The sequence below is a fragment of the Mastacembelus armatus genome, chromosome 20 (genome assembly GCF_900324485.2).
Source record: "Mastacembelus armatus chromosome 20, fMasArm1.2, whole genome shotgun sequence".
Taxonomy (NCBI): Eukaryota; Metazoa; Chordata; class Actinopteri; order Synbranchiformes; family Mastacembelidae; genus Mastacembelus; species Mastacembelus armatus.
The window spans coordinates 5,823,467-5,850,966 of NC_046652.1; the positions used below are offsets into that span (position 1 = coordinate 5,823,467).

Genomic DNA, 27,500 nt, shown 5'->3' on the forward strand with positions numbered 1-27,500 from the left:
GTCTCACTTTAAGTTCCCTCTGCATGTTTTATTGTAGACTTAATGAAAAGTCCCGATAAACCTTACTATTGTAGATGCTGTGTGACCCAAATACAGGTTCTTATTTGCGTAACATCTGATGAAATGGCTGCTTTATGATGACATGAAGGAGGAGCCAACAGCAGGACAGTGTGCTGCCCTCAAATATAACTCACAACCGGAAGAAAAAGTCAGACCAGGGCAAACATGGTGGTTTTCAAAACAGGTGAAAGTCCAGGCAGAGAGCTCGGTTAGCTAAAAGTCAGAGTATTAGATGATAAAAATACAAATCGCAGCGAACATGACTTCCGTGGAGATGGACGTGGACAAGTATTTGTCGCGCATTGGCTTTGCGGCTCCAGCTGTACCCAGCCTGCACGTGCTGCGGTCGGTGCACACCTGTCACCTGCTGTCGGTGCCCTTTGAAGACCTGACCGTGCACAGCGGCGGGAGAGTCCACCTTGAACTTCCTCTTCTGTACGAAAAGATCGTGAACCAGCGCCGAGGCGGCTTCTGCTTTGAGAACAACGGCCTCTTCTCCTGGTTACTGTCCAAACTGGGCTTCCAGGTCACTCTGCTCTCCGGCCAGGTGAAGAATATGACCACGGGCCGCTATGGGCCACCCTTTGACCATCTGATCCTAATGGTGAGCCTTCAGGGGCAGCGGTGGTTGTGCGACGTCGGGTTCGGGATTCCTGGCTTCACTGTCCCTCTTTCATTAGAAACCAGTGCCCCCCAAGAGCAGGGCCACCGGGTGTACCGTATCAGAAAAGGCACAGGGATGTACTTTCTGGAGTGGCAAAATGAGGAAAACAGAGGTGCAGATGGAGACTGGGCAGAGATCTACAAGTTCACCCTGGAACCCAGGTGTCTGGAAGACTTTACTGACATGTGCCAGTACCACCAGAGCTCCCCTTCGTCCATCTTCTTCTGCAAGGCCTTCTGCACTGTTTTAAAGCCAGGCGGAAGGATCACGCTTATTGGCCGCAGGCTGATCACAGCCATATTTCCCACTGTGGAGACAGAGGGAGAGATGGAAACCACAACCAGGGAACTTAAAGATGAGGAGATCCCTGATATTCTAGCGGAGAAATTTGGGATTGTGTTGAAGTCTCCGCTCATACCAAAGGATGAGGCCATAACACCTCCTCCTGTCATGTACTAAGCACACTTCCATGATATATCTCCATTTCAATTAGAAAACGCCAGGTGAAAATGCATATCCTTTCTCTATGATGACTGAAAACTAATACATGTACAAGATGTAGACTTAGAAATGTATCTGTAGCACAAACATATTAAGATTTTTAAGCAGGACAAATTTGCTATGAATTTTGGGTAATTTAAGACTAAAATCTAAAATATGGGTAACCAACCAAACACACCCAACAGCTTAGCTCTTTTCACTTAACAGGAGGCTTTATTTTTCTGGAAGAATTTAACAATAAAGGGTTGTTACTGGGAAAAAAAAAAAAACACAAACCTGTAACTGTACAACACAAAGCTCTCTAAAAATACCTTGTCACTGCTTGCTCCCTGTTATTAGCAACCCACAAATTATGAGCCATGTTTTCTCCTTATTAGATGGCTGGTGTCACTGGTTGTTACCATGGAAACGTGGGTCTGGGTTTAAGAGTCTGTGGGTACAATGTCTAAGTTTTGAGGCTTAAAATAAGCATCAGTCCTTATTTTATAAAACTGTCTAAGAAAAGCTAAGACCATTTACCAGTCTAAATTGTCTGTGAAACTGAACTCAGCTTGGAAAAAGCCCCGATGTTTACATTAATCTTACCATGTATGGTTAAATCTATCCATTAAACAACCACATATAGGCATACATTTTATATTGAGAACATATGCAGCAAAAATGATAAATTGTCAGTTTATTTAATAAACATACACTTAAGATGTACAATGGTCATTGCATTAATCCTGATCCATCTTTTTTAAGACCAAATCTGCATTCAAAGTATTTACACATGTACAATTATCAGGCATCACTTTCCAAAGCAAGGCGTAACTGACAATACGAATGTTCAGCTTCAAATCAATCTTGTAACCTTCACCCTCCTACCTAGTCTGAGGGGATTACTCAATTGATTATAACATTTTCCCATGCCAGCTTTGAATGGCATGAAAGAGAATTCAAGAAATTAAACATAAAACATTAAACAACTACTTAATCCACAAAGGTGCACAGGACTGCGATGAAATCAAAATGAATGGAGTAAGGGTTGTGGGTAGGTTGCGCAAAATGCAGCAACCTATGACAAACATTTACTCTGGCAGAGGGTTGGATAGGGGAACTGAACTTGGTCTTCCGGCTTTCCGTTCATAGTTGACAAGCCTCTGCCCAACCAGGTACCTGGGAAGAGAGATTTCCACACTATTACGACTTTGTAATTGTTTCAGAGCAGAGCTGTTAAGTAACTTTAAATTCTGGCTACTTCAAACTATTTTATTTTTAGCCAGAGCCAATACACCCTTCATGTTGAGGTTCCTGTATTTTTTAATATATTGTACTGTATGTGACTGTCTTGATCCTGGTCACATCTGTGAGAAGATGTTCTGCAGTTCTTCACAGATGATTTTCTTCTCCGCTATTCTTTGTTGGATGGGTTTTGTTTTACATTGTTTTAATATACTCCTATTATACTGTTACTTATACTACTAATGCTGTTTTGGATTCATAGTGACGTCTGTAAATGTCATTTCCACTCATTTCCACCAGTCTTTTTGCACTCAAGTAGCCCCGAATTAAGTGGACTATAATTTCCATGTTTCATGGTTGGTATTATTGAGTTGCTGTTGGTAGCCCTGGCCAGGGAATACGCTGCCAATACTCATCAGTCTTGCCATGCTCTTTGGCAAAGCTTGATGTGCAGTTTTGTGAGAAACTTGTTTTGTTCTTAGATACTGTCCATTGAGACCAACTTTATCTAAGATCCTTCACACTGATCAGTCACTGAAACACCAATTTCCAAAAACTTGTGCAAAGTCAGAGGTAGCTGTGCATCATTTTTCATGGAGAGTCATGTGCCTTATGTTTCTGGTAATTTGGCTTTCCTGTAACCCCTAAACACTGCTGGTCTGTGTTTCAAATTCAGTAGCCTACTGATAGTCTTGTACTTTTTGCCATCTTTATAAAGTCTAAATTTAGTACACCTAGCCTGTGTTTTATACATACTTACTTGTCATTCTTGATGTGTTCATAAAGACGTTTGAACTGTCGGATCTGGAATGACAGAATGCCAATAAGCGAGACCACCATCAAAAGAAATGGGTATATTCTCCTCTGCATTAAAAGTTCCATCTCAGGGGTCACTCCTGTGGAGACAACACACTTCAGTCATATAATTTCAGTAAAAGTCCCATTAGCTGTCAATGTAGTCATCTTAATTGCGTACAAATAAATATGATAGGAGTAAAAGCAAGATTTTGTAAGAATACTTTGTAATGTAAAGTCGCATCATACATTGAATTTAAAAAAGTACAAAATATTTACAGGATGTAACAGAAACTTAAGTTTTATACATGTTTTATTCCAGTCTTTGCCATCTACATTACATATTTACTCAGCTTTGAAGAGTGTATTTACTGACATTTGTCTTTGAGTGTGGTGAAAAGTCTTAACACGAGTAAGTGAATTTAAAACAAGATAGCAAAATAAATTAACTTTTTAAGTGATGCATAGGCACTCACCTACAGCTGGCACAACACCAGCAGCAATGACGTACGGCACACACAAAGACAGTAGCAGGACTGTGATGACTGGAGCTGCCAGTTTACAGATGATGAACTGAAGATCAATGTTACGAATTCCATTTGCATAAACCTGAGGAAATGTATAAATAAATGTTTGTACAGGTAATTGTGCTGTGCCGATCTCCATTTGGAAACTGGCTTCTTTTATCCATCTGTTTAAGTGCAGAATTCAAAGTAATCTACAAAACAGCATCTATGGCTGTGGCAGGGATCCAGTGTCTGGCAGTTGAGCAGAGTGACGTGAGAGAATAAACCCATGTTCTCCAACTTATGTACACTAACCTCTCAACTATCCTGGCTCTTGTCATTTTAGAAACAGAATATACAAAATCTACAGTTGTTAATTAGACTCTTAAAGGTGAGGAACACAGCAGAAAAGACTTTATAGCTTTAAAAAAAAAAAAAAAAAAAAAAAAAAAAAAAAAAAAACCCACCTGCTCAATCACAGTCTTGAGCCACCACTGAGGGCCCATTAGAGCAATAGCAGCAATGATTTTGGCATGAAGCACTCCAAGAGCCCAGTCCTCAAGACAACACAAACAGAAAAATGTAAGAGCACCTATACAGTATTTTTTAAAGAGTATGCAGTGAGACTTTAAAGATTCAACTGGGAAACAATGAAGAGGAGAAGGAAAATAACATTTACACACAATCATACCTGCCAGGGGTAGAAGAGGGGTGTTTGGTCCAGAGGTACTCTTAGTGGAGCCACAATGACCAATTCAAACAGCAGGCCCAGAAGCAATGGAATCACTCCAGCAACCAGCACAGCTACAACCAGAGTCTTCAGAATCTACACAAATTAAGGGAGCAAATATTATAGTCTTAAGTTTTATTCCCATTTACTGATAGCAGGTTTCTTGCTTCATGAAACAAGCTGCAGCACTGGAAGAGGTGATGCTATAAGGATGGGATATTACAACTATGCAGATGTTTTCCAACCAGTAATATTTGCATTGTAATAAACAATATAATAAGAAACCAACCATTTAACAAAAACACTGCACTCAGGTGTAGCTCTAGAGAATATTGTAAGTGGAAAGGGAAGATGTGATTGTAATATCACTCTGTGGCCAAGTTTTGGTATTTGCCAACAATGGAGCCTGTTCACTGATGCTTACCATGAGTGCCCACTCTTGGACTTTGTGTAGGATAACGGTGCGTCCCTGGGGCATCCAGGCCAGCAGCACAGTGACTCCACGAATAGATAGCCAGCAGACATACAGGCCACACGCTGCTGTGTACAGTTCATGGATTTTAGAGTTTCCTGTCCAGAAGGACATCAGCCAGCGCCCAGTGAACACTGAAACACATATGGCCAACATACAGCACATGTCAATTCTGTTTGAGGAACACAAAAATTACTGTTTGAACTTAAAATAGAAGACTAGAAACATGTATTTAAATAGACACACCCCTCAATTATGGTTTGGGTGTAGATCTACATAGTAGAAAATAGACTGCTGGTTGTGTTACATGCACCCACATCTCACCTGGTAGGGTTAGACACACGAGACTGGCCACGAGCAAGGTGATACACATTAAAGCTATCAGCAACACAATCTTGAGAAAGGAGGAGAGAGGTTTTAGAATAAAAGTACATGTAGAAAAGTCAACAAATGAGGATACATTCCTATTCCAAGCCACAGCGTCGAAATACATCTATACTGTAGTTTTGGTGTTATTTTTAAACTACGATGGGGTTACAGGACCAAGAAAACACATATCTTAACTGGTTTTCTGTATGAATTGCACATATAACATGATCTGACCTTTATCTATGTTATAAGTACAGACAACCATAATGTGCTTGATAAATAATTCTCATGTATCATAAACAAAAACTAGAGATTTGATAAGATAGGTGTTCATGAATAAGTATATTTTATGTTAATGTAATGACATTATGATAATATCTGAAAAACCTGAACAGAGAGAACAGAGAAAACTGAGAACAAAAACTAAGAACAGAATGTTTGTAAATATGGATTTTGTTTTGGAAATGTAAATTTTTGGTGAATGAAATGTCAGATATACTTAAATACATTTAATATTTAAAAAATAATTCAAAACCGGCCTCAATGCCATTAATTTGGCTTTCCAACTTATAATAATGATTTCAGAAAGTTCTGAAAATGGTAAATCATCACCCTGAACCAATGAATAAAAGAACTGTAACAAAATATATATATATCACTGGAAATCCAAAAGAGCTTATACAGTGCTAAAAAATAGTAACAATACAACATTTAACTCTGCAGACCACACCCCAAAAAACAGCAATGGTAAATGTTCAAAAAACCTTGGAATTGTTTTACCCTCAGTGGAAAGCGAAGGGGTCTGTGGTAGGGCTGGAAGCCCACTGGCCCCCCTTGTTGCAGGATGGCCTGGTGGGCTGCATGTAGCCCCTCGCCAACGACTGGAGCACGGTTGTTGTTGTTATGGTGAGCAGGAGCGGGGTTGTTATTATTGTTGTTGTTTACAGGCTGATTGGCATTACTGTCCTCTTGCTCCCCAAGGAGATAGGAGTGAAGATCTCTGTGGAGACAAAGAGAAATCATTGGACAGTTGCAAACAACCAATATGAAAAAATATTACACTATGAGAAAGTCCATTGAAACTTACAGTAAATATCCAGCACTGACTGTCCAGGCTCTGACTAGGCCTTTGAGCCACTGGCGGGTATGCCCCTGCTCCAGTAGAGCAGGGAGCACAACCTGAAGTAATAACAGCTCCAAAGACAGCTCACTGACTGGGGCATCACTAAGGTGAAAGAGGTGATCAGAAAAAGATATTTCAACAGTACATGTCAGTGCGTAAACCAACAGTTATTATGCTTAAGATTTCTGTCCAATATTGATTTGACAATAATTAAACTTCTGAGTATCGGTTTTATCTTCTATTAGTATACATTCAAATGAGTATTTCACTACAATGCCTGTTTTGATCAATTATTCATGTTGGCAATATGTGCAATACCTCCCTGTTAATTCAAGATCTACTGCAATTACATATGGTGGCTATCTGATTTGAAGTGGATATATGCACACTATTTTAGGTAGAGAAAAGGCAGAAGCTTTCACACAGCTGGCTGAAACTTTTGCCATGTCTGCTGGTTACCTGTAGAGCATAACATTGTATGGGAGGAAGTTGGGCAGCAGCAGTTTTATCAGCCTGATGGGCAGCCACAGCATGAGCAACACAATAGAGCCAAACACCACCACGGACAGAATGAACCGCCGCTGGTGTCTATAGATCGGCAGATGTATCATCTCCTGCACTGGGTTAAAATCTGGGTCATTAAGGTTTCTCAGAAACCAAAGCACTCCAGGCCTCAGCACCTGGAGGACAAACAACAACAACATGTTTGTTTTTTTCAAATTCTAGCTAGAACAAGTGAAATTTAACCAACACTAACCAACTTAAGAAAGCAAACACAAAACAAATGCTTCACTTTATTATCTTACCTCTCTGAGTAAGAGGATGAAAGAAGCAAAATAGAAGACATAAACCATTCCCACAAGCCAGTGCAGGAACATTGTGGTACCAGGCGCTGATTTAAAACTCAACTCTCTATCCTTCAAGGAGGCACCAAACATCTCCTGCAAAACAAAGAGATTCAGTGTTTGTTCTGAAGTGGCCTGTCCTAATTACTTGCTCGATGAATGCAGTAGGCCAGATGATAAAATAAGCCCTAAAGAATGTTTGTACATCCCAAAGTTACTCTTCATTTTCATGTAGTGTTTTTCAAGCTTAAGTCCAATTTTTCATATTGGCATTTTTCCTCATACAGTGTAGTTTTCTATCTTTTTAATTTTTTACCTGTAAAAAAAAAATTGATATTTTTAATGTTCTACATTTTACAGTTACAGCTTTTCATTATCAGAGGCTATTTTAAATCTGTGTGATGAACTTTAATAAAAACAGCTTATTTGACACAGTCCATTTTCAGACCAATTAGATTAATGTCACAAGTGAACATGCAGATAAAGAGGGACATTGTTTCCTTGGGCTTAAGCTTCTGATGTAGATTTGCTCAGGGCAGGGCAGAGAAAACATACCCATTGGTTTACAATGATTAGCAAATATGGGAATGATTAGGAGGTATCAGGAAGTGGAGAGTGACCTGGTTTTCTGACACTGTACCAGTTAACACCAAAAAGTGCAAACTTTTGAGACTGAGACAAAAGCAGTGAGAACTACTGGGGGTTACAACTGCCATGAAAAAAATAGTAGCAGATTCATTAGCTGACATTTAATCAGACAATATAAACAGAAACCAAAAAAATGTATTTTATTTAGTTTTAAATAATTTTGAAAGTAGGCTTACTTTTTAAATAATAAATAATTTAAGAGGAAGGAGGCTACACAAGCCCTATGCCAGGGTTCTCAAACTCCAGTCCTCAAGGGCCACCGTCCTGTTTGTTTTCCAACTATCCCTGCCCTACCCACTGCTGATTACCTGGATCAGGTGTGTTCAGCCAATCAGACAGTGGACCTCGAGGACTGAAGTTGGAGACCACTGCCCTATAGTGAATGGTTTCCATCATAGAGTTTGTGAGAATGGAACCACCAAATCTCTGGAGCTAACTTGACAGGTATAGCTATGGTGACAGTCAACATAGAATACTTTATAACAAAAAAGTAAGATGTCTGTTTCCAGACAATACTTTGCATACATGACAAAAGTCTGTACTTCAGTATTTGCTTTTTATTTATTTTAATTAATAATTTTATTATTAATAATAATAATAATAATAATTAATTTTATTTATCCTCTCCATTTACCAATTCCATGGCACTCTGATCACTTTTGCAAGACATGGCAGTTGTACCCCTCCATGAGAGCAACAACAAATCAGCCCATCCAGTTTGTCTGTTTTACTGTGTTAAATGTATGAACTATGTGATCAGAACCTCTGTCTTTGACAGACGCCCTTGTTAAAAGCCATTTCAATGGCAGTGACAAGGTTCCCAGGGGAAAAGCCACACCCCTCTCAATTTGACAAACCAACACAGAAGCATCCAATGGACTTAAATAGGAAAAACAGGCGTTTTCAGAAAATGACCCTTTTTACTAAAAAAAGAGAAACCTTACGACATTCATATATAATATATATAATTCTATTTAACTACAAGTCCAAACTAAATATGCAACTTTAATTTTAAAAAAATGTAGACAAATGTGTTGAGCTGTAACTTTTAAAAACAAGAGGAACAAAATAATTTATCTGTGTAACAGAATAATGAGAAGAGCAAGAGATTCTTACTAAAGAGCAGATGTCAAGCCACCAGCCACAGATGAGTGGAAACACCCCAATATCCACAACAACTAGCAGAGAAACCTGTAATGCAAACAAATATGTGTCTCAGTAACAGTTTACACCACATGAAGATCAACTGGAAACTTAAAATCTCTCTATAAAAGTTATGTGAAACCTTATCTCTAATTCAGTTATTTTGAGAGTTAGTGTACGTGACACCATAGCACTATAAACACCCTTTTGGGGGTTCTATCAATAATTTAGTCAAGGCATATACTTGATCATTTCTGAGTCATACTGTATTAAGTTATTTTCATCCCTTGGTTTATGTATATGATTGATGGAAAATATTCCGTTTATACTGTAATTCTGTGTGTATTTCCACAAAGGATGGTACTTTTGTGTGAGTTCCACAAAGCTGAAATGCACTTAAAGGTATAGCCCGCGATTCTACTTCATTACACATTTGGTCACATTTCTCTTTTCAGCCTTACAGTTAATGTGCTCCACAAAACACAGATGGTTGTTTGCAGCTCTTGCTCTCTAACTCATGACAAAAGGTGTGGAGTTCAGCTGACTAGATCTAGGAGCTCACTTGTGCAGCGTAACGAGAAGTGGTAAGAGGGATAAGCTAGAGTTTGGAGAGTCACATCATCAATTGTGCAGCTGAGAGAAAAGACAAAACAGTTAAATAAATACCAATTTGACAACTGCAGAGGAGGAAGCCAGAAGAACAAAAACTGAAAAGGAAGAGTTATGATCAGGCCAGGTCAAAGATCTACACATACAGTATGTGCCTCTTTTCAACAATTTGAATGAAATTGTTCTTTTTCTAGTAGACAGGTGGAAAAATAGTTTGCTATGTTCTACCAAAAAACATTAGTGTCAATGATGTTGCTTAATTGTGGTAATATCATGTTAGCAAATTACATTACCCATGTCATATTACCAGGTTTACTAAATCAACTTTTCCATGAACATGTCGCTAAATTGCTAGTCTAATGTGGACTCTAATGTGCAGAGTCCACAAAGACTGTTCTAACCTTGGGAATGGTTACATTTTAATTACAGTGAATGAAAAATCTTTTAACTCATTTTCCAAAGTTGTGAGCGTTTCGGAACAATGCAAATAAGGCGGCTTGGCAATGACCTGGAAAGAAATAAACTTGCAACGTGGAAACTTGAGTTTTAACTTTGAGTCTAACTTACCCACAATGAGCCGACGCGCTGGATTCTGACATGTCTCCTTTGGCATCGGCTTTTCCCCCCAGTCGCTAGTATTGCTGCCGTGGTAATGTGCGTTCATGAATTCTGAGGGTCGTGGTTACGAAACCCCAACTTAAACGACTAGTGGATTTGTCTAGATACTATCAAAATTTCAACAATCCTTCACTAGAATCGCAGACTATACCTTTAAAGGCTTTAAGTTACCTTAACAACAATGTAGCAGACTCCAAGGAGGCGTCGAGAACGCTGGAACCTGACCAAAGCAGCAAGTCCCTGAGACAGCAATTAAGGATCAACATTGGCATTACATACACGCATCTACACACACTTAACAGAAAAGATTTTTAATCCAGTACCCTGTAATATTGGGAAGCGAAAGTCAATGACTTGACTTTCACTCTACATAGACTTTCACTGAAGTACAGGGAACTTATGTTCTTTGGTAAAAGGATACATGGCAGAGAACAAGGGTCATGGCCAGAAGTATGTACCCCACAATGGTTGTGATTAAGCCCTCAAAATGGGAGGCTTGGACCTGAAGAAAAGTACACACCAGTGGTCAGTAAATTAAAAGTATAATTAATAAAATATTTTGTTGAATAATAAAGCTGAGCTGATAAATGTGGTTTCTTACATATTCCTCAAATCCAAGACCAACAACAGAGAAGTGTCCAATGTGGTAAGGACAAAATGCTAAATAAAGGAAAAAAAGTAAGAAATGTTCTCACTATAGCATATACAAACACACCAATGTATTTTAGGTCTGCTTTCAGTATTACAAAGGGTGCAGGATCAAAAGATTATACAGTACATCTTTATGCTTATTGTACGTCTTTGTTTCAGTCTACTCACCAAAGACAAGGATGAAGAGCGTGTTTAGTGACACTACCCAAAACACATGCTCCTACAAGACAAAGACAAGTAGTCATCATCTGGTGAGATATTAACTACACACTTCTCATATTTATACTGGGATAAAAAAACATTTGTGACAAAACAGTTATTCCAAAATCTTACCAAAAATACCAGTGAACCATCCAGACCAAGCATCTAAAAAAAAATTTTAAAGATTCCACCAGTGCGTATATGTGCAACACAAACAGCAAAATTTCAAACAAAGTTCTGTAAATTTTGTACTTGAGATGTATAACATCAATAATGTCATGTAGAATTACCCTTTCCCATGTGAGCTCCTCTGCTGCTCTGTCCCACTCTAAAGCATTCCAATTCATGTCATCTACAGAGAAAGACATCAACAATTACTGCACTAGCAATAGTCAGCAACTTCAGTCATTCAAAATTTTATTGTATCTTCCTGCTTGTCATATAAAGCCACACCACTACAGTGCTCAATATCAATAAAACACCTATATTAGGTTTATGGAGTCAAATGAAGTCAGGCTGGTCGTAGGCATCAAGACCAAACAATAATTTTGACGAACCCTGTTACTGTCACTCATTGTATTCACTTATCTGTAACGGTATTTCACAACTACAATAATGGATTATACAATCACAGTTCATTATCGGTCATATTTGCCTAGCCTGCTGTGAAATCAGTCCATTAACCAATGAAAATTATAAAATGATGTAATATGAGTAAAATAAGTAATATGAGTGTTACTGGTAGAATTTTGAAACACTGACATAAAGACTAGTTTACTACTTTGTTTGCTCTACTGGAGACACAATCACACTTAATCATGACATTCTGCTCCAAATCATTTTTACACAAAGTGCACAACTTCTCTGTGTTTTATGTTACATAATTAGATTCAGACAACACAGGAAAGATTAAATCAACACCAAACTAAATAACTTTATCACATTCTAACCTTGTGGACCATTGTTTGGATCTTCAGCAGCTACACCCTCTTCCTCAAGCTCCTGATCATCAACCTGGTCTGGGGCGGCATCAGGTGGCTCAGGTTCCTCTTCATTCTGGGCTGGCAGATCAGCAGGGACTTGGGGGGGTGGAGGGGGCTCATCAGCTGCTCCATGACCTGCAACTTGTGCCTGAGGGTGAGGGAAGTATAAATGACTTCATTTTAGGATGTTGACAAATTATTTTGTCATTAAGACTGGATGTACAAATATGTTGCCAGAACAGGATACTGTAGAGTTGATGGATTTTACAGATTAAGGCAGGATATAGTATCTAGATATAAGAGGTACACAGAGACCTTTGTATCTTCATTCTTCACTTATATTTAATGTCTGATTACAAGAACTCACTAACATGTGCATATTCTCAGAGATTAGTGTCAATTACCTATTTTAATGATTCTCCTTTATATTTTTGATATTTCTTGAGCTCATTGCCAATCAGTTAAGAAATGTACCTCATTGGCTTGTCCTGCCACATTGGGTGGTGGTGCTGGAGGCGGCTGGTGTTGCTCTAACCACTGGGGAGCGCCACCATGGACTATCTGCTCCCTCAGCCACACAAGACTAATAAATGCACACAAAGTGCAGGTGACTACAAAGCAGCCCTGCAGACAATCTGCAAGTAGATTCTCACTGCAAGAACACATACAAAAAAACATAACTGAAAAACTTAAGTTATGGAGAAATGTGAAAAATAAACAAGTAAAACACACCAGCTTTGTTGAGATCAAAACAATTTTCCATATTACAATATGTAATGCGGAAGAATACTTGTATTATTACTCACGTAGACAGCATATCCAGTGGCAGTGTCAAAAGTGAGCTCACAGAGCCAGTAAACAGACACTTATAGATGCGACCTGAGGAAGACCAAAATATTTTAAATTATGCAGTATATAAAAATATTACAAAAAACACAAATGTGTATATAGCAGATAATTTTAAAATAGAACAATTTATGTAATATCTCAGAATTAAATAAACCTAACCTATATCTTTATCTTCGCTATCTGGTGATAATACAATAACTACCTTGTGAACTCAATATAATGACATAAAAACATACCGACAAATAAAAGTGTTTGACAACGCAAACTTTTTGCTAAATGCATTCATGGCTCCTACAGACACCTCATTAATAATGTGCTTTGCAAACTGTAAATTATTAGCGTCTTCACATTTGCACAAAACTGTGACACTCCACCATAGCCTGCTGGGGCAACAGTGGATAAGGAACAGGGTTAGACAGTTTCTGATACATTTAAACCTTTGCCAAATTAAGCCCCGTATACAGTATTACCATCTGCCTACTGATGATTGTTTCTGGGAGGATAAATCTAAATTCTACTTGGTTTTGTAATAAATGCATTTCTGAGCATCCATGTCATGTGACAGCAGTGCAACATTAGATGAGAGTTCACTATTTTCTGCATTCAATGATTCAGCTCTTTCTGTTAGGAGCAGTTATGGACATTCAGTGTTTTCCAAAACATCCAGTCACCTAAACCTAATAGCTAGCAGCAGCCAACACAGTGTGAACACAGACACACAAATAACCTCAAGCAGCTACGTATCGGCTGACCCACACACTCTTACAACATTTATTATAAACAATGCACAGTACACAGTAGGTTTTTTTATGGTGGTATCTAGAGGTTGAGTCATGGCAACTGGACTTTTAGTTTTTTAGGTTGAAACATTTCACTACTCATCCAAGTAGCTCATGGTGGTAGTTAAAAGAATACTGTTGCTATTTTTAAATAACCCAGGATTCCCTGGTACTGTATTACTGCCCAACGCTAAAAAGGAATCATGACCATTCACTTTCTAATACTTGAAACTAATAAAAATTTTCAACTAAATAAAAATCTATGATCCTTCCATGCACTGAAAGATCAATTCAAACAAGAGGAGACAAAATGACAAATATGTAGCAACTTACACCTTTGTACAAAATGATCATACTGGTTTTCAGTATACATTCAGTTAATTGGGCTTACATGCAGTGAGAGGAACCACCCCGAGCCATGCGAAGGCCACCAATGTGTAATGGAACCAGTAACGAATGGCCGTTCCCACACTGGTCAGAAGGCCAGCACAAATGTCTTGTATGGGTAGGCGCGAAGGCATGTCTGGGGAATAGACTTGAGTGAAAGAGACAAACATTAATCTAAAATCTTTTCTATACAATTGTTTTCTATTAGAAGTTATTTTTAATTCATACTTATGTAGTAACAAAACAATAAATGCCAATTTCAGTAAATGTGATGTTCACATGTAAAAGCAAAACCACAACCTTAGATCCCATTTGGGCAAGAAACTTCATGTAGTCTAGGTAAATTAAGTGGGTGATCCATTAATGCCACAAGGACTTACTTGGTGTGAAAGCAAATCTGTGTTTGCATAATTCACAGTACTCCTTCCTGCTATGCTTTAGCCACTGGACCAAGCTGTAAAGCAACATTCAGAAAGTCAAATATACACAATTTAACAACCTAAAATGTGCAGTGCATAAACTTGAACAAGTGCACTAATTAGCATCTTAGCAACAAAGAGAATAATTTTCCTACTCACTCATTTAAGAAATATATTTTCAATTGGAAATTCAAGTTACACTTTTGTCATTTCAATTTGAAAATGCATTCTGCAATTAAAAATTCAGTATTCAGAGTGGCAGTTCAATACTCAAATAAGTGAATTTATTTAATAATTTTTAAATGAACACTAAATGAATTGCTTTTTAATATTGCCATGGTAATTAGTCTTATTCAAATGTGCCAGTGGAACAATACCCGCAGTCAACTGCGTTTTCATGATCTTGTCACCACACTCTTTTGGTGTGAAGACTCAAATGGAAATGCAAACTATTAGTCCGCTCATCAAAGCAGGTCCCCACCTGCAGCTGGTAGGTCCAAACTGGAATGATTTTTGATTGCCATTTTCCATACTTAACTGTCAGTTGGAGAATGTATTTTAAAATTGCGTGACCAATAAAGAGACAAAACACCTTGCATAATTTTGTTGTTATAAAATGATTATGGTGTTTGGTGGTGATGTTTTGGTAAGAAAAAAAAAAAAAACATTCCTCTTTTGAGTCCCAAATAGGTTCATGCTAAACTCTCTTGCTTAGCATTCTGTATATTGTGCAACAGTATCATACATAACAAGCTGCTTTTCAAAACTTTGTGGGCATAACTGTGGACTTATATGGATATAGGCTGAGGCTCAGCAATTATCAGAGAATAATCCAGCCTGGCATATGTTTCTATCTGGGGATTTCCATCTCCTCCATGCTATTGTAACCAATGACTCACAGGAGAGATGAGAACACAGCACAATGTCCAACTACTTACAAGGGCTACTATTGTTTCCATCATGGTAATACCAAACCTCAGGCCAGTAAATTGGAGTACTACGTAACCTGAATATGGTAAAGGACAGACCTGTTGTGCATCATTTTAAGAGATCCTTTAATAACATTCACAGACTGGTAACACGTACTCCAACTCTTGTCCAATGTCAGCTGAGTTTGGCTCCAGCCCTCCTGCCACCCTCTGACTGATAAGTAGTATAAATGATGGATGGAAGGATTCTTTTTAATTTATTTCAAGCCACAACTATAGAAGTAATCATAGTACACAACCTGTGTTCCAGGTTACTCAATTTCTCAAGCACTTTGAATTAAAATTCCAGATTATATTGGATTTTATCATCAAGTCAAAGCATTTGCTATACGATGTAGTAATTGACTACGACCCTCTTTAATCCATAATCATCTACAGGATAATAGGAATGGATGGTTGGATGTTCGGCAATCTAATTATCTAATATCACTGTTATCACAACCCCAAATATTATGAGATAAAAAGTCCCATAACCATTTTAAAGACAGTAGGTTTTTATTTTGGGAGGGTTTCTTACAGACCTTGTGGCAGGACAGGAATAACCTTGCTGGACCACAAACTCCCAAATCAGTTTTGTGTAGCCTGTCTTAATTCCAACAGTCTTACCCCAATTAATCATATTTGTGCCAATTGTATGCTTGTGCACAAGCAAATGTTTAATAAAGAGGAAAGTTGCATCCCTTTGTGCAGGAGGAAAGGGTTACATTGACTTTCAACATAACCACATGGGAATTAGGAAGACACAGGCAAACCCCACTTACCATTCCTGATGGATAAACTTAATACTCCCGGTGCAGACACAAGGGTGGTAAAGTGGTTTGTCTGGTGTCCCCTCAGATCGGCACACACGACAAATATCCGCTGCACACACACAAACACAATAACATCCACATAATATACAAGTTAGATAAGCCTGGGTATTTACATACACTCAAGTTACAAAAGAAACTTCATCTAGGTATACGCCTACACATCAGGCGAATGAGGACATCACCAGCAACGTCAGGTCATTTCTTAGCTTTAGTACTTTGCTGCTGCACAGTATGGCCGCATAAAACCTTTGTTTCGTAAATTAGCGTCACACTGGACAGAAAGGTTACAAATATATATGTCACTCAGCTAAGTTCAGCACGATAAGGCCAGCTCAGCAGCACGCTTGGTTGTGCTGGTTGTTCCACTTTCAGAGCTAACGCTAGTTAACCCCAGCTGGCGTAACGTTACAGGACAGTTCTTCGGTTATTTACCTTCTTCGACAGTATCCATGCTGTTCGCTAAGCAATGTTCACCCCTTCTTCAGACACGACTACCGTGTACGGTGGACCCATCCACGACACAAAGCACCAAATTAAGCTAGGCACAGGAGTGTATCCTTAACTGACAATCGCTAAATGGTTTCCTCACAGACTGAGCACCCGCGCTTGCGCCGCTGTCCTCTCACACCCAGTCTGCGTTCATCGATACACGCAAAGTGTTATTTCTACGCTGTATTTCAGGGCGAAACGTTACATGCTTCACGTCGCTAAAAACACAGATAAAACCTTGGAGGCGAATCGCTGAACTCGCTAACGCGTGTGCTGACGTCACTGTTACCTCCTGTCACAACAGTTCTAATAGCGCTCATGGTGCGTTCGCGTCGCATCGTTTAAAACCGGTTCAAACCATAATTGATGAGTAAGTGGTAAACATCAGATCATGAAAGTCCTGGGTATGCAAAAGTGACTGCATCGAGTTAAGTTAGGGTGAGGTTGGGGTTGGGTTGAGTTTAGAATGATAAAACACTACCAGTTTCTGACATAAAAGATAAAAGCTACAGACATGTCAACAAACTGCTGGCTGCTGTATTAGGTTACCACTTATAAAGATTCACTAACGTTATCTGGTTTCAGTGAACTGCTGCATTACAGGATACAAAATGCGTAGCTAATTTAAGGTTGATTCTATATGGCGTGAATGCAAGGCAACAAACTGAATATATAATGCCTGAACACTAAGAAGTCAGAATAATTTTTATTTATTTTTTTGTTTTTTTCATTATGCCGACAATGAGTGAATGCATCACAACCCTTACCACCGTGGTTACGACAATGGATCCTGTTTTACAGCAAGGAACCTTCCCGTTAACAAACGTCATGTAGTTGGTGAAGGTCAAGTAAAAATAATTGTTTTTTGTTTATTGCTACTACAATAATATTGAAAGACAACAGCAGCACATGGAGTATAGTAAAAAATAATCTGATGTATACAATATATACAATATACTAAAATAAAAATGAATGATCTATATGTCAATCAAATAAAAATAAAGATCTATATGTCAATCAAAAAAAAAGATCCATATGTCAATCAAATACAAAAGGTTTTCACAATATATGAGATGTGTGGTGTGATCTGGCTTTGTGATGTTTTCAAGAGACAGGGATTTTATTGAATTATTCATTTCACTATTGTTGAAATCCACATTCAGTAATAGGACCTTGCTTTCTGTAATAGCCACCGAGATCCTACAACTTTGTCAGATTAATAAGGAAATTTGAGTCCAGAAATTACTTAAGGACAAAAGTAAAATAAATGAGTTAAAGATATCACTCCCTTTATGCATCAGGCATAGGGCCACTGGTAGGAGTTGTTTGTGAGACAAACAGGGGCCCATGAAACATATATACAAATTTACAATGGGGTCCCAGAATTATATTCTTTCATGGGGTACCCCAGGCAGCAGGAACATAAAGGAGAAACATCTAATCTAATCTGTAAAAAATAATTGCAGCTATATATCTCTGTTGCAACAAATTTCTAGATTTTTAGTTTCATTTCTTCATTCTAACTGGCAGCAAAAAAGTTTATCCAAATAGTCTTATTAATCTGAGGAAACATTGCTTTCCAACAATATAATTAAGTTGAATAATGGTTCTAAATATCGGTTAAGAGTGCTTGTGATATGAGAATAATTACAATGATGATGCAAGATGTTATGATTAATAGGTCTGCATTACAGAGTATGAGGAAGTGGTTTTGGACATAGCCTTAGTGGATTTAAGGTTATATAACTGATCACATTTCCAGGCATGTCATGTGAAAGAATTTATGAATAGGCTTTCACCCATTTATAGGCTGGTGGTGTTTCATAAAAAACACTAGATATAACATATTATATTTACTTATTTAGAGGCTATCAAAAAATAAACCAAGGTAGACATATGATTTTCAAAATTTCATGCATCGAGCTTACCCGCGGCGCCGTGGCTTAGTTGGTTAAAGCGCCTGTCTAGTAAACAGGAGATCCTGGGTTCGAATCCCAGCGGTGCCTTTTGGGAAGCATGTGCCATACTCTGTTGAAAGGAAAGATAACCTACTTACGTCACACACTGCGTGAACTCCTGAGGTCTTCTCAGTTAAAGTTTGACTGTCTAAGCAACGCGTCAAGTCACCCAAGCAGATACAATACAACCTGGTACCGGTTTTGGACGGACACTGTGGCAGTTAAAGTTAATACCAATCAACCAATCAGTCAACCAATCAGTCAGTCAATGCGTGTTAACGTTTTTGTGTCATGGGACACAACTTTTTTGAATCTCCTAGGCCTTTTCCAATTTATAGATGGCCCATGTTTAAGATGACAAAAAGACCTGCAGACAGTGCATAGCCTAGCATGTTAAACTTTTACCATATGCTTTTATGACTATTACTATTAGCTATGACAAGGTAGCTTATTTGCAAAGGACAGCAAAGGCATTTCATTTTAATATAGTGTGCCAGAGATAATCAGACAATTTTGAATGCAGGAGCGTACAGCGTTTTATTTTGAAGGTAATGTCAGGAACCTTGCTCTCTGTGCAAACTACACAAGCTTTACAATCACCGAGTTGAACATTGATTTCAACTTTTTCAGCGGTGTAAAAGACTTCTTCCTGTTGTTTCGTGTCTCGTCGTTAAACTGGAAACAATACGGTATGTCTGTGTGAAATTATTTTGAACAGCTTTGAACACATTATTTTTACACTTGAAAGTGAGTTTCTTTAGATTAACGGGGTATACTGGAAAAGTTTGTGTTAAATGCTTCCTAACTGCGTTGGGGTGCACATTGCAGATAAAGTCAATGTTAGTTTAAGCAGATTCACCCCTCTGTCCCCTCAGCAAGACTTTCTGTCTGTCTGTTGTTAGCAGATGGCAAATGAAGCCAATCCATGCCCCTGTGATATTGGTGATCGGATGGAGTATGGAGGGCTCGGCCATGAAGTCCAGATAGAGCATACTAGAGCTTATCTAGTGAAGCCATCCACTGCATCTGACAAGGCCATTATTGTCATACATGACATCTATGGGTGGCAGCTTTCCAACACAAGATATATAGCTGACATGCTGGCTGCCAATGGATACATGTATGTAAAAATTATTGTGGATACTATAGTGATAAGTAGGCTACATGTGTGTCTACAAGCAATAGGTCTACATATAGTATACAGACTTTAGCTTTAAATCCCTGGTTTATGTTGGTCTGTTTCCTAAAATGTTGAATTCTTTTCTACCATTATTTTTGCCTTGAGCAGTGCAGTGTGTCCAGATTTCTATGTTGGAAAAGAGCCATGGAGTCCATCACATGACTGGTCCAAATTTCAGGAGTGGTACGAGGACAAAAAGCCAACAAAGATAAACAAGTAAGACTTTTTCAAGTCCTGTTGAATGCTGGAACCTAAAGGTCATTAAGAGGCCTAGCTGCTGATGTGGATTTGCTAATGGCTTGCTAATCTCAGTCCTGTGATAACAACTATTCATTCGCTTTTCCCTTATGTGCTTTTAAGAATTTTAATTTATTTTTTGTCCCAGAGAGGTGGATGCAGTATTAAGGTTCCTCAAGGGGCAATGTGAGGCCAAACACATCGGTGCAGTGGGCTTCTGCTGGGGAGGAGCTGCCACACATCACTTGGCCCTGCAATATCCAGAAGTCAAAGCTGGAGTGTCAGTCTACGGTAAGGTCTTGCTATATGAGTGTTAATTCATTGTGTGTTGAGGTAAAAATGAACGCAGTATGGTTGCTGTACAGCTGCTTTCATGATGGATTTACATGAAACTGTGCAGGGATTGTCCGTGACAGGGAGGATATATATGAGCTGAAATGTCCCACACTGTTCATCTTTGGGGAGAAAGATGAGGTCATCCCACTGGACCAGGTAAACCTGCATGACCTCAGTAGTTTTTGTAGGTACAGATTCAGTATTGCTTTGATTTTGATAACGATCTTATTTCCCTTATGTCTGGCCCTGGTCTTCGAAGTGTTATTGGCAGCAATCTACATGTTAAAATAAAACAGTAATGAAACATTTTGCGGGTTTTTCAGAATGCTATGATCTCTGTCATATAATCACAATAACCTACACTTATATCCTTTTACTGGTCAGGTGAATGCCCTTGAAACTAAGCTGAAAGAAAAATGCACAGTGGATTACATGGTGAAGATTTTTCCTGGTCAGACTCATGGGTTTGTTCACCGCAAGAGAGAGGACATCAACTCCACAGACAAACCCAGGATCCAAGAGGCCAGAACAGACATGATCAACTGGCTCAAGAAGTACATGTAAATGAGGTCAGAGCTGGCAAATCATTCTGCTGCACATGGTGCTGGAGTGGCTAATGATGCATTTAACTTTCTAATCATACAGATTCTAAATTCAATCGGATTGAATTTAGAATGTAGCCGTGATATTTAGTGAGAGCTGGTGATTGATGCTCTTAATTTTTGCTCATTGATGATCAAGAAGTACAAATTTATTTTGGATACTAATACACATGAGTGTGAAATGTGGTTAGCACTAGGCAAGTGTCTACAAATGCAGTATCCTGTCTTGTACATGTAATATTGCAAGCATTTATTTAGTCAAAGACTGCAGTATAATTACCACTTATCCACCTGATTGTCAAATTTTAAGACATGTAAGATGTAAAAACCTCAAAATAAAAATTCAGCATATCAAGGTTTGACATTGAGAATTAAAAATCAGCAGTGCAGAATCTGGAAATTTTAAACAGACAGCATTTTAATGGTGACTTCGACATAACAGCCTGAACATTATGCATCAAGTGATAAATAGCAATATTCAGTGCGGTTTGGACATGGTGCTTGGGAAGTGCCAAAAACCTAGACATAAGCACAGACATCTTGGTGTTCAGAAGGTTCAGGCCTCGCTCTCTCCTGGGCTTCGGATGTCGTCAATCTTAAGGATCATCTTAACTACTTGAGTAGCCAGCGAGATCTGCTGCTTCTTGCCAATCAGGGTCTCAACCACATGTTGCTGCTTCATGTCTGTGCAAGAGTCAACAACAACACAAAACAGCAATGCATTGTCATGTCAGTTTTGTCACAAAGGTGCAGCATCACCAATTTTTGAGAGAAAGCATGCTATCACCAGATGAAATTAATTCATTTTGGTAAATAATTCAGGACCACTCTGTTCCTTACCATTGGTGTTGTTGTGCAGACAGTCTATGCCAAGGAAGGGGTTGTTCTCTCTGACCTGTCTGGCTCTGATCTCTGTCATGGTTTGGATTGGGGTCAGGCCGCTGTTTTCAGCCAGTGCCATTGGGATTATTTCTAGAGCATCAGCAAAAGCCCTCATCGCATACTGCTCCAATGATGGGCACTAGAAAGGAAAAGGCCAGAATTTATAAAGGATTTAAACAGGACAATGGACATTATGTTTATTCTACTGGTAAGAGCAAATAGAAGTCATAGTGTAGTGTGGTTTTAGTGCTCCTCACCTTGTCTGCAGCCTGGTTGACAGCCAGAGCGCATGCAATCTCTGATGCTCCTCCCCCATACACAACACGGTTGTCTCTGACCAGATTGCGAATTACACACAGCGCATCATGGAGAGCACGCTTAGCCTCCTCGATGATCTGTTTACAGTGCAGATATAGTGAATTGACAGAGACGGATAAACAAATGAACGCATGACACTGTTACAAGTCACATCTGTACTTACCATTTTATTGCCACCACGGATGAAAATGGTGACAGCCCTCGTGTTCTTGCACTCCTGGATAACCAGCATGTGGTCCTTTGTTGTGCCGAAGGAGATCTCCTTCACCAAACCAGCTGTGCCAAGCTTCTCTGGGGTCAGTTCACAGAACCTCGGAACAATGCGACCTCCTGTGGCTATGGCGATCAACTGCGCAGGAAATATTTGACATTGTACATTTAAATCATTAGGTAAGTACATTCTTACTACACACTTTCTGGTCACCAGCATTTCATAGCCCTAAAATATTAAATGAGTGAAGAATGTGACAATTTTTTGTTCAAGAACAACTTGTCTTCAAGAAGTTCTGTCATGATAAGAACCTCAATCTCAGGACCTCCGACCCAGCGGACAGCAGGGAGTTCATTTTGCAGAAGAAGGTGGTTGGCTTCATCATCAAAGCCCCACTGGCAGATGGCCAAATTGGCACCACTGTTTTTGACCTTTAAAAAAAAACAAAAAACAACAAAAAAAAAAAACAGCATTAGTTTTAATACCATAATGTGGATAACCATGAATTAAGTTTTAGAAGATGTCATATTTATGACAACTTCACATTTCAATGGTATCTGAAGCTTCAGGAGCTAACAGATTCTGTGACATTAACCTGCAGAATCATCTCCTCAAACTTCTCCTTCTCATATTTCTGCAGTGCTTTATAGTCTTCAACAGAGGTCACATCCAACTTATGCTTGGTCTTGGGCTTAGGAGGCTCAAACGGGCAGGTGAGGATGGCAATTTTTACATCTTTCAGAACCTGAGTAGTGATGAACAACAACAAATGTTAATATAGAATAGTCACACAAAAGGAAAAAGCAATCCAATTTCTAATTTTTGGCTGCAGCAGCAGTCCTTGAGATTTGAGCCTATACACCATTATCTACTGTTTGCCTATGTTTCTCTATGTTATACATGCCAATAGAATTTACATTCGCATTTAAGTGGTTGCCTTTACATTCTAACAAACAATCCGTAAATTTTCTCCAGCAGAATTGGCTGGAATACTTGGATTTTTGTTGCAAGTCATAAATGCAAATCAGGTTTGTACTTAAATGTTATCTACTTAGTTGTAATCAGACATCACTGGATGCAGAAACAGTTGGATATCCCTTTTCTCATACCTTGGGCATTTGAGGGTGGCTGAATTCCTTGTCAACTATGACTCCCATGATGAGCTGTGTGTCCTCCAGCTTGCCTCCAACCTTGCCCTCCATCTTGATAAGCTCAAAATCAACATCCCTCCTCTCCATATCTGCTACAGTGAGGACTGCATTCACTGCAATCTCTGCCATCTGTCTATGGCATCTGTTGATACTGAAAGACAACAGTAAAACTTTATCTTACAGTGTTTCAGCAGATCTGATCTCGTGTTACACAAAACACTATATTACCTTCCCTTCTAACATCAGAGAACTTAAATATGAGAGATAACGATCTAATACCAACCAAGTAAAGAGAGAATATGGATATGTAATGAAATGATAAATAGCTTTGTAATTATACCAACATAATATGGCGCAGGGAGAGTGACTACTGAGAAGTCGTAGGAGCCTTTATCTATGTCAAGGTCAGCAGCTGATTTTTAGCCCAAAGAATATGTAACATGTGTATCTGTATTGCTGCCTACAGTTTTCACCACAGGCATTAAAAGATATCCTTGTGCTTTCAAGCCTGTCACCCTGGATTTTTACATCGGATGCCGTTCCTAATGCAACCCACTCCTGTGGGGCAATAAGATGTTCAGTATTAAGGTTAGTAATTTCACTCTTACAGTAGAATGAATTTTCAGTGGGGTTGGCCTGTTAATATAAAAATGCAGTGAATAAAAAACAGACCTGTTATAGTAGGCACAAGAATATAGGGATAGCCAACATTACTTGCGCTCTAAGCCATAAATGCTTGACAGGCTTGATGAAAACTGTAGGCAACAATACAGGTAACTGTCTGCATCTCATTAACATTATAGCTTGCACAATAAAGAAATTCATGTGATACCTAAAAACTTGTGTGTCTAATTTCATTTTCAGAACCAGTCACTGGCTATGGCATTAACATTATATATGCATTAACCAATTTATAATACCTTACATTAAAATGTTATTTAGCCTAAAAAAAAAAAAAAAAGTTACGTTTTGCTCATGAGTTGGACGAGTACTGCTAGCCGAGCAATGAGAGTAGCCAGCCTAGAGATGCTAGTGACTAGCTGTCTTAGTTACATATCTATTGGGATTACTGAGGGAGGAATGAGACGCTTGCCGAACAATGGGAATCATTCAAGGAATGGGAGTTACCAGCCGAGTTAGTTACATATCCATTAGTTTACCGAGGTAGGAATATGAGTCGTCCTGCAAGGATTGAGAGTCACGAAGAATAGGAGTTATCACTGGGTGACTGAGATTGGCAAGTGTGTAAACAGCTTCCTCGACACAGATAGAGGTTCCTGCACTTTCCCAGTAGTCTAGGTTTTGGCACTTTCCCTGCATCATAACAGCAACCCAACACTGTTGCATCTAGGAGACTCACACTTTAGATCCCAGTGTTGTCATGGCAGTCTGAATGAGCAGTTCTTTGTTGTTGGGATCACAGGGAAAGGTTTCTGCAATTTTATCCAACTGCTCAATAGCAATGCGTGCAGCCTGGTCATAACCATCAGCAATCCGAATGGGGTGGATTCCGCGGTCCAGCAGCTGTTCTGCTTGCTCGAGAAGAGCCCCAGCCAACACTAAAGAACAGAAAAATACAGTTAGTGACCAGCAATAGCTGGATTATGTTACTTATGAAGGCAGGTTGTCTGGATCAAAGCTACAGCAGTGTTACTGATGTCTAATTCCCTGTGTACATTTAATTTACACAGAAGTTACTGCCTCCTTTGCAGTCTTACCCATATAGTATTGCATGACATTATCAACATATAAATAGAACTACAAATGTACTCACATAGCAGAAGATTCTATACTAGGACCACCAGAACACCGCAGCAAAAATGTTACAAATTCAGGTTTACAGTTCTTTCACATACCAACAACTCCAGTGGTTCCATCACCAATCTCATCATCCTGTGACTTGGACAACTCCACCATAAGCTTTGCAATCTGGTGGTCAACATCCATCATGCTGAGAATAGTTGCTCCATCGTTGGTGATAGTCACTTCTCCATCACTGTCAACCATTATCTTGTCCAGACCTGGGTGCAAAAACAGAACAAGCTATGTCAGTGAAAGTTCTGGATAATATGCTAGGACTGGCATGAGGCCTGAAAGCAATCAGTGAGCTACCACCCCTGACTTTGGTCTTGTCTGAGTTGTTGCTGTTAAATTGTCAGTATGAAAACGTGACAGGGGGATATCTTTGCAGAAGCCTCTCACCTTTTTCTATCAATACCTCTCCACATTAAGATTTGGTGTCGAGCATCTTTCTACTGAAAACATTTATTAAAAAATATATAATGGAGATTTAAATTGCTGTCACAATTTAGTGGGAAGGATGTTTACAGATGGTGTTCAAATATAGTTAATTTTACTGTACTACAAAGAAACTCCAAGTATCCAAGCACCAATGAAACGAACAGCTTTAAGGTACTGATTATAGCACGTCAGATGTGACTGCTTCATACTCACCATTAGGTCCCAGAGATGTTTTAAGTGTTGAGGCGACTGCCTTGGCTGCCATTATGTGAGACTGCAAAAATAAAAACCAAGGAATCAGTCGATTTAACAGAAGGTCTCACTCTTGAGTGTTTCAGCTTGTACCAGGATATGCATCCATTTCTGACCACTGTGGAGGCAGTCCTATGACACACAGCTATACCCGTTGGGTGTAGCACAGCAAGCACATGGGCCTCATGTTAGCATGACCAGCTAATCCTATTGCTAATGCTAGCTTTTTGCTATGACACCAACGTTTTAACTAACCAGTTCAGTACAGTGCTTATAAAGCAATGCCTTACACGTGAGCAGATATCATACCGTATTAACAGTTTATATGCTCAACGAGATGCAACCTCGGTATCTTGCTAACCACATGTCACAATTGTGCACCGCTAGCTAGCCCATTGTACCTTGAGTGCGTCAATGCCGGATAACCGCGTCTTCTTATCTTGGTCCTTAATGATGATGAAAGGCCTCCCATATTCATCGAAGGCTAATGTCCCCAAACTGGACATGTTGACTGAGGGATCAGAATGCCTAAAGAGTGTTTAACAGTTGAAATAATGAGCTTTTGCGGAGTAAATCCAGTGAGAGACGGAGCTGCAAGCCGCACAAGTCTGCCGGCGACTTCCAGAAGAGTCGATGGGTGGATGGAGAGGAACCAACTGCGTCAGTACGTCAGTGCTCTTCTTTGGTTTGGAGGGACGGCTACAAACCAACTTTAAGCTGCACTGTCGCCACCAACTGTACCAGAGTGTGTAACAACATCATTACTGGGCTTCATGTTGGATAGATAGATAGATAGATAGATAGATAGATTTATTCATTACCAATAGGGGAAATTCAGATTGTCCAGCAGCTCTTATATTTACTAAGTTTCACTATGAAATATAATAAACAGATAAAGGTGTGAGGCAGAGCTGGAGGTAGCAGAGCTGAAGATGTTGAGGTTCTCTCTGGGAGTGACGAGGATGGATAGGATCAGGAATGAGGACATCAGAGGGACCGCTCATGTTAGATGTTTTGGAGAAAAGGCCAGGGAAGCCAGATTGAGATGGTTTGGACATGTTCAGAGGAGGGACAGTGAATACATTGGTAAAAGGATGCTGAGGTTAGAGCTGCCAGGAAGGAGGCCCAGAGGAAGACCAAAGAGGAGGTTCTTGGATGTAGTGAAGGAGGACATGAGGATAGTTGGTGTGGGTGAGGAGGATACAGAGGATAGGGTTAAATGGAGGCAGATGATTCGCTGTGGCGACCCCTGAAGGGAGCAGCCCA

At 39.3% G+C, this 27,500-nt stretch overlaps 4 protein-coding genes and 1 non-coding gene across 7 annotated transcripts; 3 read left to right on the forward strand and 2 right to left on the reverse strand.

Moving 5' to 3' along the window:
- Positions 1-224: 224 nt before the first annotated feature.
- On the forward strand, positions 225-2,223 carry LOC113121544 (arylamine N-acetyltransferase 2-like). The gene has a single exon (XM_026292138.1). The coding sequence runs from the start codon at positions 293-295 to the stop codon at positions 1,181-1,183; it is 891 nt and encodes a 296-aa protein (XP_026147923.1). The 5' UTR covers positions 225-292; the 3' UTR covers positions 1,184-2,223.
- Positions 1,887-17,183, reverse strand: marchf6 (E3 ubiquitin-protein ligase MARCH6). Of its 2 annotated transcripts, XM_026292136.2 has the most exons (25): positions 16,810-17,183; positions 16,327-16,426; positions 14,538-14,611; positions 14,162-14,305; positions 12,949-13,021; positions 12,617-12,794; positions 12,110-12,290; positions 11,450-11,511; positions 11,292-11,324; positions 11,127-11,178; positions 10,909-10,967; positions 10,729-10,809; positions 10,479-10,547; positions 9,054-9,128; positions 7,251-7,385; positions 6,904-7,124; positions 6,409-6,546; positions 6,102-6,321; positions 5,277-5,346; positions 4,905-5,086; positions 4,442-4,576; positions 4,218-4,307; positions 3,721-3,853; positions 3,210-3,345; positions 1,887-2,383 (listed from the first exon to the last, which is right to left on the reverse strand). In XM_026292136.2, exons 1-25 carry the CDS (start codon positions 16,826-16,828, stop codon positions 2,296-2,298), a joined length of 2,748 nt encoding a protein of 915 aa, XP_026147921.1. In that variant the 5' UTR covers positions 16,829-17,183; the 3' UTR covers positions 1,887-2,295. The 2 variants fall into 2 exon arrangements, with proteins under 2 accessions (XP_026147921.1, XP_026147922.1); XM_026292137.2 differs by lacking the exon at positions 11,292-11,324.
- A 1,615-nt stretch (positions 17,184-18,798) lies between these two features.
- On the forward strand, positions 18,799-18,872 carry trnat-agu (transfer RNA threonine (anticodon AGU)). The gene has a single exon. It is a non-coding gene; the product is annotated as a tRNA-Thr (tRNA).
- A 520-nt stretch (positions 18,873-19,392) lies between these two features.
- cmbl (carboxymethylenebutenolidase homolog (Pseudomonas)) lies at positions 19,393-22,154 on the forward strand. Of its 2 annotated transcripts, none has more exons than XM_026292642.2 (6): positions 19,393-19,513; positions 19,730-19,944; positions 20,113-20,220; positions 20,390-20,532; positions 20,642-20,733; positions 20,962-22,154. In XM_026292642.2, exons 2-6 carry the CDS (start codon positions 19,730-19,732, stop codon positions 21,139-21,141), a joined length of 738 nt encoding a protein of 245 aa, XP_026148427.1. In that variant the 5' UTR covers positions 19,393-19,513; the 3' UTR covers positions 21,142-22,154. The 2 variants fall into 2 exon arrangements, with proteins under 2 accessions (XP_026148427.1, XP_026148428.1); XM_026292643.2 differs by having other exon boundaries at positions 19,407-19,513; positions 19,727-19,944.
- On the reverse strand, positions 21,577-26,888 carry cct5 (chaperonin containing TCP1, subunit 5 (epsilon)). The gene is made up of 11 exons (XM_026292639.2): positions 26,636-26,888; positions 26,196-26,256; positions 25,598-25,762; positions 25,102-25,300; positions 23,700-23,892; positions 23,186-23,335; positions 22,902-23,021; positions 22,543-22,728; positions 22,319-22,456; positions 22,020-22,200; positions 21,577-21,863 (listed from the first exon to the last, which is right to left on the reverse strand). The coding sequence occupies exons 1-11, from the start codon at positions 26,738-26,740 to the stop codon at positions 21,736-21,738; spliced, it is 1,626 nt and encodes a 541-aa protein (XP_026148424.1). The 5' UTR covers positions 26,741-26,888; the 3' UTR covers positions 21,577-21,735.
- Positions 26,889-27,500: the final 612 nt, after the last annotated feature.

What these genes read in the sequence shown, in the direction of transcription:
- LOC113121544 (XM_026292138.1), top strand. Translation starts at nt 293, where the DNA reads ATGATAAAAATACAAATCGCAGCGAACATGACTTCCGTGGAGATGGAC.
- marchf6 (XM_026292136.2), bottom strand. An exon ending in AGGAGCTCACATGGGAAAGG is followed by an intron (nt 11,325 to 11,449) that starts GTAATTCTACAT and finishes ATTTTTTTTTAG; the next exon opens with ATGCTTGGTCTGGATGGTTC. An exon ending in TCATCCTCTTACTCAGAGAG is followed by an intron (nt 7,125 to 7,250) that starts GTAAGATAATAA and finishes TTTGTCCTCCAG; the next exon opens with GTGCTGAGGCCTGGAGTGCT.
- cmbl (XM_026292642.2), top strand. Translation starts at nt 19,730, where the DNA reads ATGGCAAATGAAGCCAATCCATGCCCCTGTGATATTGGTGATCGGATG. An exon ending in AAGCCAACAAAGATAAACAA is followed by an intron (nt 20,221 to 20,389) that starts GTAAGACTTTTT and finishes TTTTTGTCCCAG; the next exon opens with AGAGGTGGATGCAGTATTAA. An exon ending in AGGTCATCCCACTGGACCAG is followed by an intron (nt 20,734 to 20,961) that starts GTAAACCTGCAT and finishes TTTACTGGTCAG; the next exon opens with GTGAATGCCCTTGAAACTAA.
- cct5 (XM_026292639.2), bottom strand. Translation starts at nt 26,740, where the DNA reads ATGTCCAGTTTGGGGACATTAGCCTTCGATGAATATGGGAGGCCTTTC. An exon ending in GCCACCCTCAAATGCCCAAG is followed by an intron (nt 23,336 to 23,699) that starts GTATGAGAAAAG and finishes ATCACTACTCAG; the next exon opens with GTTCTGAAAGATGTAAAAAT. An exon ending in TCCGTGGTGGCAATAAAATG is followed by an intron (nt 22,457 to 22,542) that starts GTAAGTACAGAT and finishes CACTGTAAACAG; the next exon opens with ATCATCGAGGAGGCTAAGCG.